Source organism: Manis javanica, chromosome 7 (genome assembly GCF_040802235.1).
Source record: "Manis javanica isolate MJ-LG chromosome 7, MJ_LKY, whole genome shotgun sequence".
NCBI lineage: Eukaryota > Metazoa > Chordata > Mammalia > Pholidota > Manidae > Manis > Manis javanica.
This window is the reverse complement of record NC_133162.1, coordinates 24160725-24172926: the sequence shown is the minus strand read 5'-3', so window position 1 is coordinate 24172926 and position 12202 is coordinate 24160725. Positions and strand designations below refer to the sequence as shown.

At 53.4% G+C, this 12202-nt stretch overlaps 1 protein-coding gene across 1 annotated transcript in view; it reads right to left on the bottom strand.

The window, feature by feature from the left end:
- COL17A1 (collagen type XVII alpha 1 chain) overlaps window positions 1–12202 on the bottom strand; it is a 47416-nt gene that overhangs the window by 10330 nt on the left and 24884 nt on the right. Inside the window, exons 21-36 of the mRNA XM_037001349.2 lie at window positions 11586–11612; window positions 11421–11483; window positions 10562–10666; window positions 9744–9806; window positions 9077–9112; window positions 8453–8506; window positions 8178–8213; window positions 7629–7664; window positions 6935–6997; window positions 5747–5782; window positions 5419–5490; window positions 4568–4594; window positions 3624–3659; window positions 2186–2221; window positions 1840–1911; window positions 529–564 (exon numbers count right to left, since the gene is read on the bottom strand). Coding sequence (XP_036857244.2) covers window positions 529–564; window positions 1840–1911; window positions 2186–2221; window positions 3624–3659; window positions 4568–4594; window positions 5419–5490; window positions 5747–5782; window positions 6935–6997; window positions 7629–7664; window positions 8178–8213; window positions 8453–8506; window positions 9077–9112; window positions 9744–9806; window positions 10562–10666; window positions 11421–11483; window positions 11586–11612 — 798 coding nt within the window. The remainder of the gene's footprint in view (window positions 1–528; window positions 565–1839; window positions 1912–2185; window positions 2222–3623; window positions 3660–4567; window positions 4595–5418; window positions 5491–5746; window positions 5783–6934; window positions 6998–7628; window positions 7665–8177; window positions 8214–8452; window positions 8507–9076; window positions 9113–9743; window positions 9807–10561; window positions 10667–11420; window positions 11484–11585; window positions 11613–12202) is intronic.

The window sequence follows — 12202 nt, the reverse complement described above, 5'->3', positions numbered from 1 at the left end:
CTGCCCCCAGCCCTCGTCAGTGCTTGCCTCCTGGGGACTGCTTGGAGGGGTGCTGATGGGGGGCGCCCCTCTCCCAGCCCAGGGCACGGGGGGCTGAGCGGAGTAGCGCAGGCCTGGAGTTAACTGGGAGCATTCCTGCTTGCAGCTGAAACAGCCTTAGGGAGCGGGACCAGCTCTTCTGAGCCTGATTGTGTTTAGAATTTGGATAAATCTCTGCACAGTGGCATGATTATTATGGTCTTTAGGAGGCCTCTTAAAATAGCCACGATTTACCCTGGGACCACAGAGCCTTAATCTCCTTGTCTGGAGGACCCCTACCTTCTCAGAAAAATGGAAGGAGGTGAGAGGAGGTGTCTCCCCTTGCAGTTGAGGTCCTGAAAGGCCCATGGTGAAGAACCACGTCACCCCCTCACCTCCCTTCCCAAACTGCATGTCTTTCACCTCACTTAGAGACCAAGACCTGAGTCCGGCCCGGGGCATGGCCCTCCTGACTGAGCCTAGTCATGCATTCTTCCGGGACTGACATACCTTGCTGTCCTGGGAGGCCAGCTGGTCCTACAGGGCCTGAAAATGGGGTTGGAGAAGAAAAGGCTTTGTCACACCTCTAGGGTCACAGTTCTAGAAGGAACTAAAGAAAGGACAGGTCTTGGTGCACATGTATCTTCCTCACCCATCATAGAACAGTGGCCCAGAAAGGTTAGCTTGCTTATGTTGAGAGCAATAAGCAGTTTGAGACCAACGTTGTGGTTCCCCCACATCCCCTGTGAGAATTCCTTTGCCAAGCCCCAGGGCCCCTGGGGAGGGGGGGACTGCCCTCTTGGACACTGTCCTTCAATGTTTGGGGACTTCTAAGTGCCCCCAGTGTCCCCACCTCACTTATCAGGAGGGAAAGCTGATCCATACTTGCATTGGTTATATTAAATCACATATTTCATTTACACATAAAATTTTTAAGTAATTGAAAACTGGCTACCATGGGGGAGGGGTTGGGTTGGGTGGTAAAGTAGATGAAGAGGATAAAGAGACAAAAACCTCAGTTGTAAATGAATCACAACAGAGAAAGTGCAGCATAGACAATATAGTCAATAATGTAATATCTTTCCGTGTGGACAGATACTAACTACACTTTTTGGAGTGAGCATTTAATAATGTAGACAACTGTTCAAAAGTTACAAAATGAAAAGCAATACAACAAAATAATAAGCATTTTGGAAACATAGAAAAAAAGTATCACTGATAATTCTTTAACTTGTAAGCATTTTATTTCCCTCCAGTGTTTCTTCTTTTTTTTTTTTTTTTTGCATCTTGTAAAAATACAACTGCAAACACAGAGCACACTTTATCAAGTATCCTGCTTTTTAAAACTCCACTATTATCTCCTAACAACTTTAAGTCTTCGTATTTTTGTATCAATTTCTCTGTTTGGGGATATTTTCTTCAAATAGATTCCCGGCGTTTTTGTTGCCCCTGATGTATATCAGAGGGCAGAGCGCTCTGACTGGGCAAACACAGGCTCAGAAGGCAGAATGGCCTGGGTCACATCCGGACTCGGCTACTTCTGAGCCCTATGACCTTGGGCAAACAGTTTACCTCCTGGAGCCTCCAGCAGTGCTGGGGCCTAGTGAGCAATGCCTACAGTGTTTGGGGGGCCTAGTGAGCAGGGCCTCTGCGGTGCTGGGGACGCTTGCTGGTGTGTGATGAAGGCTTGCTAGGCTCTGCGGAGGGGCTCCTGACGCTTCCCTGGTTCCTCCCTGCGTTCCAGGATTTGAGCAAACACTGCTCTAGTCAAATGTAACCAAGGTGCTGCAGATTTGAGGCCAAGCAAGAAAACAGACTAACCTGGGGGGCCTGGGGGTCCCATGGCTCCAGGAGGTCCTGGGGGTCCTGGGGCAGTGATAGCTGATGATCCCTCTGAAAACAAAAGGCACAGGGAACTCACCCCATTTTTCCTCAGAGGTGCTGGGACCCAGGCCAGGCTGTGGGCCAGGTCGGGCCAGTGCCCCTTGCTCTCATTACCTCTGAACTGCCCCCGCCCCTTCTCTGCTGACCCGAGGAGCTCACCGCCACATGCTGCCAAAGCACTGGGCCCTCACACTGGCACTGGCTGGAGGGCGTTAAGGCAGAGCCAGGGCAGATGCCCAGTGAAGAAGAAAGACTCAAGAAGGCCCCTCCCGGGCCTGCCTACCTAAAGTCACGATACTGCCTGGAGTTCCTGGTTCACCTGGGAGGGGAGAAAAAGAAGGGGGTGGTTCCCAGGATCAATTAGTAGCTCAATAAGTCATTTCCAAGGCTTTTGATTACACTAGAGACCATTCCTGGGCCTCTAACCCTCAAGCTAAAAGCTTTTTATGAACTGAAGGGGAGTGTGCAGGGTGCATTAAGCACCAACCTCTCTGCCTGAGGTCCCAGAGGCCAGAGCATCAGTCTCCAGGGCCCACATCAGCTTTTGGAAGAAGCTCTTTAATGGGGCTTCACTTAAGGGTATTGGAGACTGCCTTTCCCTGGGGCTGGAATAAGGCTGACTGAGGTCCTCCACAGCCCACACTCTATCCTCTCCCACCGCAGGTATCTCAGGCCCTTACTGGGAGTAGCTTCAGGTGGGAAAATTACCAAGAGGTCAAAGGACAGAGAGTGAGCTTTTGAGGTAGAGCCTAGTCCACAGTGTCCCTCAGGACCCCAGTTCCCTGGGACAGTAGTAGGGGCTGTGCAGAGGTAGGAGGGGGCTCTGTGGTTGGTAAGTCTGGGAACAAAGTTACACAAAGGCTCACAGATCTCTTTTCTGCCATGTGTTTCAGGGGAGGGAAAATGCAAATATTCGTGGAGGACTTCCAAGAAGGGGATGTTGGAGGCTCTTCCCAAACTTTTGGCCCCGTGATGCTGTCTTGAAGCATCTTTTGGGATTGGAAATCCACAGACTCTGGGGAACCAAGCAAGTGAAGTAAAGGATGGTAAGCCTTCTACTTGGTATTCTTCAGGGGCCTCTGGGCACACCAAGGGACCCTGTTAATTTCTGCCTTAGGGGAAGTAGAGGGATGGTCTCTGCTTGCTACCTGCCAGCCCCTGGGGGCCAAGCCAAGAGGAGAAGCACTTGTGTTTGTTTTGTTGGAACACAATCCAGTAAAAGGTAAAATGTCCACCTCTTGTGACATTGTCTAGGCAGGGTCTGAGATCCCTCCTGGACAGAAAGTCATGGGCTCTTAAGGGCAGTGTGTCTGGCATCCTCAGGAATCCCCAAACCTTCCTGTCCCAGGGAAGTCACGTTACATGGGGACCAAGCCTCAAGAGGAAGATAGTGCAAAACAGGGCCATTTTAGAGGTGAGTCAGTGGGCAGAAAGGCTCTGGGGGCAGCACCTTTATGGATCCTCCTCTACATGCAGCCAGGAGACTTCCAGGTACCAAAGTGAGGCTCAGGACTGTGGGTCAGCAGACATGGGGGCAGCGTGGGGCTTGAGCATCAGGACAAACCCCGGGCCCCTCAGCCCCAAAGCCTTCTGCTGAAGCCAGTAGATGCCACTGTTGGTCCAGGTTCTGGCCAGAGAGAGCCCTCTTTCCTGCCAATCCCTCCCCTCCTGCAAAAAGAGCTAGTGAAAAGAAAAACTATCTAATTTGTAAAATCACTTACCTTTAGTTCCTGGTCGGCCAGGAGTACCAGGAAGTCCTGATGTGATTAAAAACAACCAAGTGAGGATGATTAAGGCCCTGAAATCCCAGTCATCTCTGGGAGTAACTAGTGCTCTGTCACTCAGCACGGCCACAGTTGCTGATTGCAAAGCTGGAGACCAACCTGGCTTTGCCTTCTGCTTTCTCCTAAAGGGCTCTTGGGGAGCCACTTCTCTGAGCCCTTCTCCTGCTCTGGGAAATGGAGCAACAGCAGAGCTGGAGGGAGGCACAGCGAATGGTTCACCTTTGGGGGATCCCAGTCACTCTAGGCTGTGAGTCCCCTCCGGCAGCCACTGTCCCCTCCCTCTCATGCAGCATAGGGCAGTAGGGGCTGGACTTCCTACATCTGGTGGAACCCTCACCTTGCTCTGGGCTGATCGCCAGGGAGCCCTGGAAGGGTGTCCCTGTGTACTCACCTTCACATGATCTCATTTTATGTCTTTGCCTGATTTCTTTTAGGAATTGGGGCTAGATGTGCTGACAATTTCTTAAATCCAAATGGGTGCACACTGGTCCAACTAGAGGATGGACTTTGACACTGAAGCTGTCCCAGGGACACTGGGCCCTTCTGCATGAGGTGAGCTCCCAATCCCCTCCCTGTCAGGGGCCCCTGTGCCCCTGTGGAGGCAATGGAACTCTTGTGCCCAGAGCCTCCCATAGGGTTCCTGCACCAAAGGGGGTCAGGGCTCAGGCAAACAGAGTTGGCACATGACCTAACCTCACTTCTCCCAGAATGGCTTTCTAGGCTCTTCTGTGCCTATTTTTCCTTCCTAAGGTGCTTCTCAAGACTCACAGTAAAAGAACCTGAACTTTATTTTTTGCAGGGGGAGGAGGAAAGGAGAGGAAGCTCTAAGGGGCCTGGAGCAGTGGGTGGTGCTGGGAGGTGGGAGTGGCCTGACGACTCACCTGGTGGGCCTTGGAGTCCTGTGAGACCTATGGAAAATAGAACCCATGAGGGGAAGGAAGGGTCGAGGAAGCACACCCTCAGCTGCAGGAGCAGCAGGAAGGTTTGGGGGCTGCAGCAGGACAAACCCCATGTCTGGGGCAGCTAGACTCCAGGTCCTCTCAGCATTTTGGACTTTGCAGTGCAGTGACTGACACATTGCTTCAGACAATGGTGCTTGGCCTGCTTGGGGTCACAGGCCCGTCGGCACTGAGAGCCGCGTACCCAGAAAGCTCATACACTCACGTACCCCTAATGCTGCGCCAGGCGCCCCCGCGTGGCTCTCTAGGTCTGTGCACAGGCCAGAGGAGCCAGGAGGCCCCGGCTGTTCACGGGCCTCCCCGCTATGAATGCCCCTCCCTCTCCCGGCTCCCCTTGTTTCTGTTTGTTCCTCCTGCAGCCCTGAGGATCTTGCTCCTCCGAGGCCTTTGCTAGAGACCTAACACAGGCTTCTCTCCTCAGACTGGTGGGTAGTAGAGAGAGGGTCCAGGGATGGTCTGAGGGGAAAGGCACAGAGGAGCAAGGTACCGAGGTGGGGTTAGAGTCTGTGGTTTTTAAGAGACTCCTTGCCCCTTTCTAGAACTCCTTGTTTTCACTATTAATTTCTCTCTTCCAAGCTGTCAGAGGTGTAGGACCCACAGCCACTGCACTCAGCACAAGCCAGCTGTGGTGGCAGTTCCCAGCTAAGCTGCTGGAGGAAAATGGGAATAAACATACACACACACACACACACACATACACACACACGCACGCACGCACGCACGCACGCCCTCATTTGCAGCAGGGCATCGGCTCCCTCCTCCTGCTCTCTTACCTGGCTTCCCGGGATCTCCAGAAGGTCCTTGTAGGCCCCGGGTTCCAGGCATTCCTGGAGGACCTTGTTCACCTGGGGAGAGCATGGCCAACATGGAAATGGTTCCCTTTTAGGAAAGCTGAACCAGCCAGCACACTCAAGCAGAGGGTTTCTTAGGGTTTCACTGACTAACTTGGTCAGCAGGTGGAAAGGAGGAGAACAAGACCTGGCCTTGCAGGTTTCCACCTGAAACATGCCTCTCTGGCACTAGGATTAAGTGCTGCGGGCAGGGCAGGGAGTGATTGGTAGGGGGAGCAGTGAGGGTGAGGAGAACAGATCAATGACCAACCTCTTGGGCCTTGGCGTCCGTCAGGGCCCGCGGGTCCTGGGAAAGCAGAACCATGGTTCATCAGTTACACTGGGAGCTACTTCTGGGACTCCCTGCCTCCACTGCCCAACAGCACTGTAGCCAGTGCCTCCCTGGTGGGGAGCCTATGAAGCACTTCCCATAGCATCAGCCACACAAGCAGCCCGTCTTTGGATGCAGCATTCCCCCTGCCCTCTTCTCTAAATCAGTAATTGTCTATTTTCCTGCAGAGAATAGTTCAACTCCCCCTGCATCTCAGTGCCTGCTGAAGGACTTGGCACCCACCAGATGCTCACTAAATGTCTGCCTCATTTCCTCAAGGTCCTGAGGTCAAGGCCCTCCAGGTTCTCGCCTCCTCTGCTCTAGGCATTATCTGAACCTCTGTCCAAACGGTGACCTTCTAGACCATGTCTTGCTTTTTCCTGCTTCTTTGTCTTTCCTCACTCATGTTGTTGCCTCTGCAGGGAATTTTCCAAACTGGCTGTGGTTAAAGTCTTTCTTGCTCCTTAGGACCATCTGAAACACTGCCTCCATCTTTCCGGCTGGAGGAAATCCCTCTCCCTACCATGTCCTCATAGCACTCTGTACCTTCCATGGCACTCATCACCTCAGACGAGCTCTCTCCCCCCTTGGGGGAGGTAAAGCATCTTACTCTCCCAGCACAGTGTCCTGCATGTAGTCGGCGTTCCTAACAGCTTGTTGAATGCATGAGAAACTGAATATACCCCATCCCCATTGGTGGGGCTTAAGCAGCTGGCCCTCTGAACATCCTTAGCCAACTCCCGTGTCCTGGCTGACAGGCATCTCAGTAAAGGCGAGTCTTGAGACCAGCTCTGGGGTATCCAGGCTGTGCCTGGAACACGGGGTTCTGAAGCACCTCAATGCTTGTCCCTCCTCCCCAGGGACCCAGGGGCCTTAGAGGCAGGAACCAGGCTGAATTGGCCATACCCTTCCAACCCCCCGCCCCAGAACAACAAGAAACCCAGTGACAGCTGCTGTTCTCTTGGCCCCCAGAGGGATGCCTATCCCCAGAAACAGCCTGTAAATGGAGCCTCTGCTGGGGCGTGGGCGGACTAGTGAGCAGGGTGGGAAGCTCTAAAGAAGGGTCTCAGGCCATGGTGACAACTAGAAGCAGCAGACCCGCCGCATCTGTCCCTCTGGGACACTTACCCGTGGCTCCTTTAGCTCCAGGCTCGCCCACAGCACCGGGCAAACCCCTAGCGCCAGACTGGCCTGCAAAGGAAATGGGTTAGCTGACTGGAGGCTTTCAGGCTCCACGTGCCTGACACTGACAGAGGGCTCCGCCGTCCTTACCCACCCCAACACTGCCTCTCCTCCACCAGAGGCGTGTAGGGTGCCAGCCACAGGCTGGAGACACAGTCACTTCTACAGTCAGGATGCCCTGAGCAGCAGGCACAGAGCCAAGCCTGTTCTGCAGGGGCATGTGTATGAACCTTACTTCCCTGGCAACAGGGAGCTCGCCAAACTACTCTAACTATAAGTGTCCTTTTTAATGATTCAAGTTGGCAGGCAGTAAGCAGCTGAGACAGTTCTAAGTAGTACAAGCTTTCTGCTACTTTGGTATGAGCTCAATTTTCCCAACGAGATTCTCCAAAAGAATCAGAGACAATCATAAACTCTCTTTTCTGCCCCAAACATTTACCATCTGGAATGTGCATTTTGAAGCTGGCTTATACTCCATTCACTCCTTTATCTCCTCTTATCCTTTTTCTAGATTATAAATTCTCGAGGGTTTTTAGGCAGAGATTCTGTCTCACATTTCTGTATTGTTTTCTACCTCTGTGCCCGAAGGATTTACAAGAACTCTTTAATGGATTGAAGTAGATTGGTGGGCAGGACTGACCTATGAGGCCTCGGGATCCTTTCTCGCCCAGGTCACCTAAAACACACATGGCGGGTGGGGGAAGCAGGAAGCATCAGTGAGGAGTAAGGAGAACCATCTCACCCGCCAGGAGGGCCCCCTGGCTGCAGAACAGTTCTCACTGTACCTGTAAGCTACGGTCAGCAGAAGGTCGGTGGGAAGTGGGTGTTAATTAAGCCAAGGAGCGCGTTTGATCTCCCCCAGGGTCAGGGCCCACCCACAGACAGACCCCAGTGCCTGCTGTGGGCACAAGGAGGACCAGACTTGGCAGGGGTGAGGGGCCTTAATTCTGCACGCTCACCACCCTGAGGACCACCCAACCACAGCTTTGTTTGGGGCTTTGTTTCGCCTCCTTGTGCTCAGTTTCCCTATCTGATAAGTTGAATTAGAATGAGCTCTGAGATCCCTCCTAGCCCAGGGTCCAGGAGCTGGAGTCGTCTGTATCCTCAGACTCTGGTGCAGGGGACACATCTGGGTCCCCAGGAGTCAGGCTGACTACATGATACCTGAGTAAGAGCAGGAGCAACATACCTTTGGGCCCTGGTGGCCCCACAGGTCCTTTGTCACCTGAAAAGGTAATGGTCAACTTCATGTAAGAAGCCTGAGAGGAGACGACCGAGAAGGGGCAGTGTCTGTGTCTGAAGACAGGCTCCCCTGCCATCCTGACCTCCTCTTCTCCTCATGCGCCTGCCACCCTCACGGGCTGTCGGTCACGGCCAGCGGACCCTCCCTGCTCCCCAGACCTTCTTGAGTGAGCGGCATCCATAGCTGAATTCCCCTTCCCTCTGGCCCCTCTCCCAGCTTACCTTTGACACCAGGGAGTCCTACTTCCCCACGGAGTCCTTGGAGACCAATGGCACCTGCAAGCAGAGAAAACCATGCAGGTGGACAAATGTCCCAGCTTTGGGAGAGATGGATATGCACATGGGCACATGCACACAGAGACACACAGGTGTACAGACACACACTCTAGAGTAAAAGTCAAGGGCTGCTCTCTGCAGACTCTTCCCCATGTCCCCGCTACGTATCCTGGTCGAGGTTCCTAGCCCCTGTGATTACCAAGCTCTGGGCTTGAGGACACCTCATGGGACCCTGGCAGAGACACTGGCCTGCATTACGGTGGGACAGCGGAGGCGATAGCCTGAGACTCCTGAGATGGCAAGAGGCGCTGTGGCCCATAGGGATGACGCAGGATGGGAACTGCCTGCTTCCAAAGCTGCTGGAGGGCTGAGTACCCCAAGCCAGGTCAGAGCAGATCTCACAAGACCTTTGGGCACCCACCGCAGCCACAGGGGACACACAGGTGGACATGAGTCTGTGTCTCCGGGAGGCTCTCTTTATAATCGCTTTTGTTTTAAAAACGTATTTCCTTCTAGCATCCCTTCTCTGCCCCAGATACAGCATCTGTTTATAGGAGGAAGCATACTGACCTGGGGGACCCTGTGGGCCAGGAGAGCCGCTGGAACCTGAGAAGAACGACAAGACTATGATCAGAAGGGTCAGCACAGGCCGTGACGAAGGGCAGGTGGAGGGGGCGGGGCTCCCTTCCAGGTGAGGGCTGCGTGTGTGAGCACTGCCCACACAGCTCAGGTTCTTGCCAGGGCCTCAGAGTCGGAGGGTCCAAAGGTGACGCTGGTACAAAATCCTCCTTAGGGAGGAAGCTGTAGCTGGTGGGATCAGGAAACCCATTCCTCCTTCCCAGAGTGAAATATTCGGGCTGGCGCAGAATTAGGGAGGGGTGGTGACTAGGTGGGCATCAAACTGAGAAGGGCCCATCCCGCTGAGTATAGACATGCTCTTTGAACGCGTGCATCTGGGCCCCAGTCAGATGAGCAAGTTGTCCAACTTCTGATTTCCTGATCCATCCACCCACTTAGGGGCCAAATAATAAGGCCATTGAAAGAGATGTAAATGTGGCCCCAAATCCATGGTGGAGCCAAAAAAAGCCCAAATTCTGACTCTCTGGGACTCCTTTGAGGGGGTACATGCTCTGTGCCCATTCCCCTGTGGTGGCTTAGGGCTCTCTGGAATCCCAGCACCTGGACCTCTGTGATCCATCCTGGACATGGCTGTGGGTATCATGGACGCTTGACTTACCTTTGGCACCCACAGAACCTGGGACACCAGGTGGGCCCTGAGTACCTGGTTCACCAGCAGCCCCTGGGGAGAAATAAGCACTCTGAGAGAGTCCCCTGTGTGGATGCCCACCCAGCCAGGTGGGGTCATTTCAGGGGAAAGGAGGAACTTCCCACCCTGCTGGGGGTCTCTGCTCCATCAGGTGAGGCCTCGAGTCACTTCAGTTTCTACCCCCAGAGCTTTCACATTCCATGAAGTCTGACACCTAGTAGGTACTCAATAAATATTTGTTGCCTGGTTGAGCAATGTTTTTAAGACAAAGTGAAGCTCAAAGTAAAGCTTCTTGCTCATGACCTTTTGGCGCTGAGGATTTCTGGTGTCTGTGCTTGGTTTCCCCGGATAAAAGCAGACTCATGATTAATGATCTAATTGCAAAAACCTTCCCAGTCTCCTCCAGGGCTGGGTCTGCGTCTGGGGTTTTTTGTGTCTCTTTTGCTGCCTAGTTCCAGCCATGCGAGGCTGGAGGGCCTGCATCCGACGCTGCCTTCCCTCACGGCTGCTCCGCCCTGAGCTCTTCACCTCAACCCTGACTCCTCACCAACCCCCTTGGGAAGATTCCCTCTGACCATGTTGTCTGTGGATGCTGAGTGCTGCAGGGTTCATAGCCCTCAGTTTGAACCCACTGCCTAGCCCACAACCCCTTGTTAGACCACTGTCTCTACAGGGCCTGGCGCAGAGCCTAGCTCAGCAAATGTTAGTGAAAGAAGGAGGGAGGGTGAAAGATATAAGACAGAAGCATGGATGTAGCTAAACCTTCTGATGAAGGAACCACCTCTTACCTCTGTCTCCTTTCTCTCCAAACCCAGGAGGCCCTGGTTCACCGCGAGGTCCCATGGGGCCTTCTCGCCCTCTCTGGCCCATGGGTCCCTCCATGCCAGGCTCTCCTAAAGACATGGACAGCCACCTTGGAGTTAGGACCCTGTGCCACAGCTAAGGGCTCTATAGGCAGCATCTTTTTGGTGGGATGCCTGGGTGGAGCCTCCTGTCTGGTCTCCCTGCTTCTCCCTCCATCCCTGTATCCCACATTCAACCAGGAAGCCAGAGTGACCCTTTCAAACTGCAGGTGGATCACGTCCCACTTCTGCCCCAAACCTGCAAATGGCTTCTCAACTCACATGGGGTAAAAGCCAAAGTCCTTACGATGGCCTTTAAGGCCCCACATGGTCGGCCTCACCCACCAGGTCCCACTCTGGACTTTCTCCCTCCCTCGTGGTCTCCAGTCAGCGCCTGTACCTCCTCCTCTTGGCTGCTCTTTGCCAGGCACACCCTTGCCCAGGGCCTGGGCTGCTCCCTGTGCCTGGAGTGATTTCCCCCAGATCTCCACATGCCTGTGCCCTCACCCCCTCGAGCCTGTGCCCAAGCAGCGCCTTCTCCGTGAGGCCTTCCCCGATGTCCCTATTTAGAATCACCCCCTCGGCACTCCCAGTGCCCTGCCAGGTTTGTCTTTCCTGATGCACAAAACACCCTGTTGTGTACTTCGCTTAACTATCACGTCTACTGTCTGCTCCCCCACCCAAATGTAAACAGGGATTTCTCTGTTTTGTTCACCAGTGTCTCCCCAGCACCTAAAACCATAGCAGGCACTTAATAAACATTTGTTGAATGAATGAAGGAAGGAATGGGAAAAGCAGTTCTTACCCACACTGCCTTTTTGTCCCTTTGGTCCTTCCTGACCTGGGTGGCCCAAGGGCCCAGGAATACCTGCAGATTCACAAAAATATCTCAGCCCTATTGTCCTTCTGGGACCCAGGAGCCAGGACTGAGCAGCCCACAATACCGGCCGTGCCACCAGCGGTCACACACCTGGAGTCCCAGGGAACCCTCGATCTCCTGCAGGAAGAGATACAAGAGAGAAGTCAGCCAGAGGACTCAGGCCAATTACATAAAGGAGCCATTGGTGAAATTCAGATAGGATTGCCACATTTTGCAAATAAAAATACAGATGCTCAGTTAAGTCTGAATTGCAGATAAACATTGAATAAATTTTTACTATAAGTATGTTCTGTGCAATATGTAGGACATACATATAGTGACAAATGGCTTGTCATTTATCTACAATTCAAATTTAACTGGGCATCCTGTATTTTATGGCTCAGGGGCTCTGGGACCATCAGTCCCCATTCCCACATACCAGGAGGGGGTACATGGCCTGCAAGCTGGAGCCTTGGGGAAGAGGGTGCTTGAGTGGTGACTCAGGGTGTGTATGTGGGGCAAGGAATCTGGAAGAGAAGTGGAGGGCCACCTAGTGGAGGGACCTCAATTCCTGCACTGACATCTCAGGCAGGGAGGTGGAGCTGGGGGGAGGGGCCACCTACCATCCTGAACAGTTAGTGATTCTCAAAACACCCCGGGCACTCTGGCCTCAGGACTACCTGGGGTGACCGAGAATGCAGACTCCTGGCTCCACTCACACCTGCTGA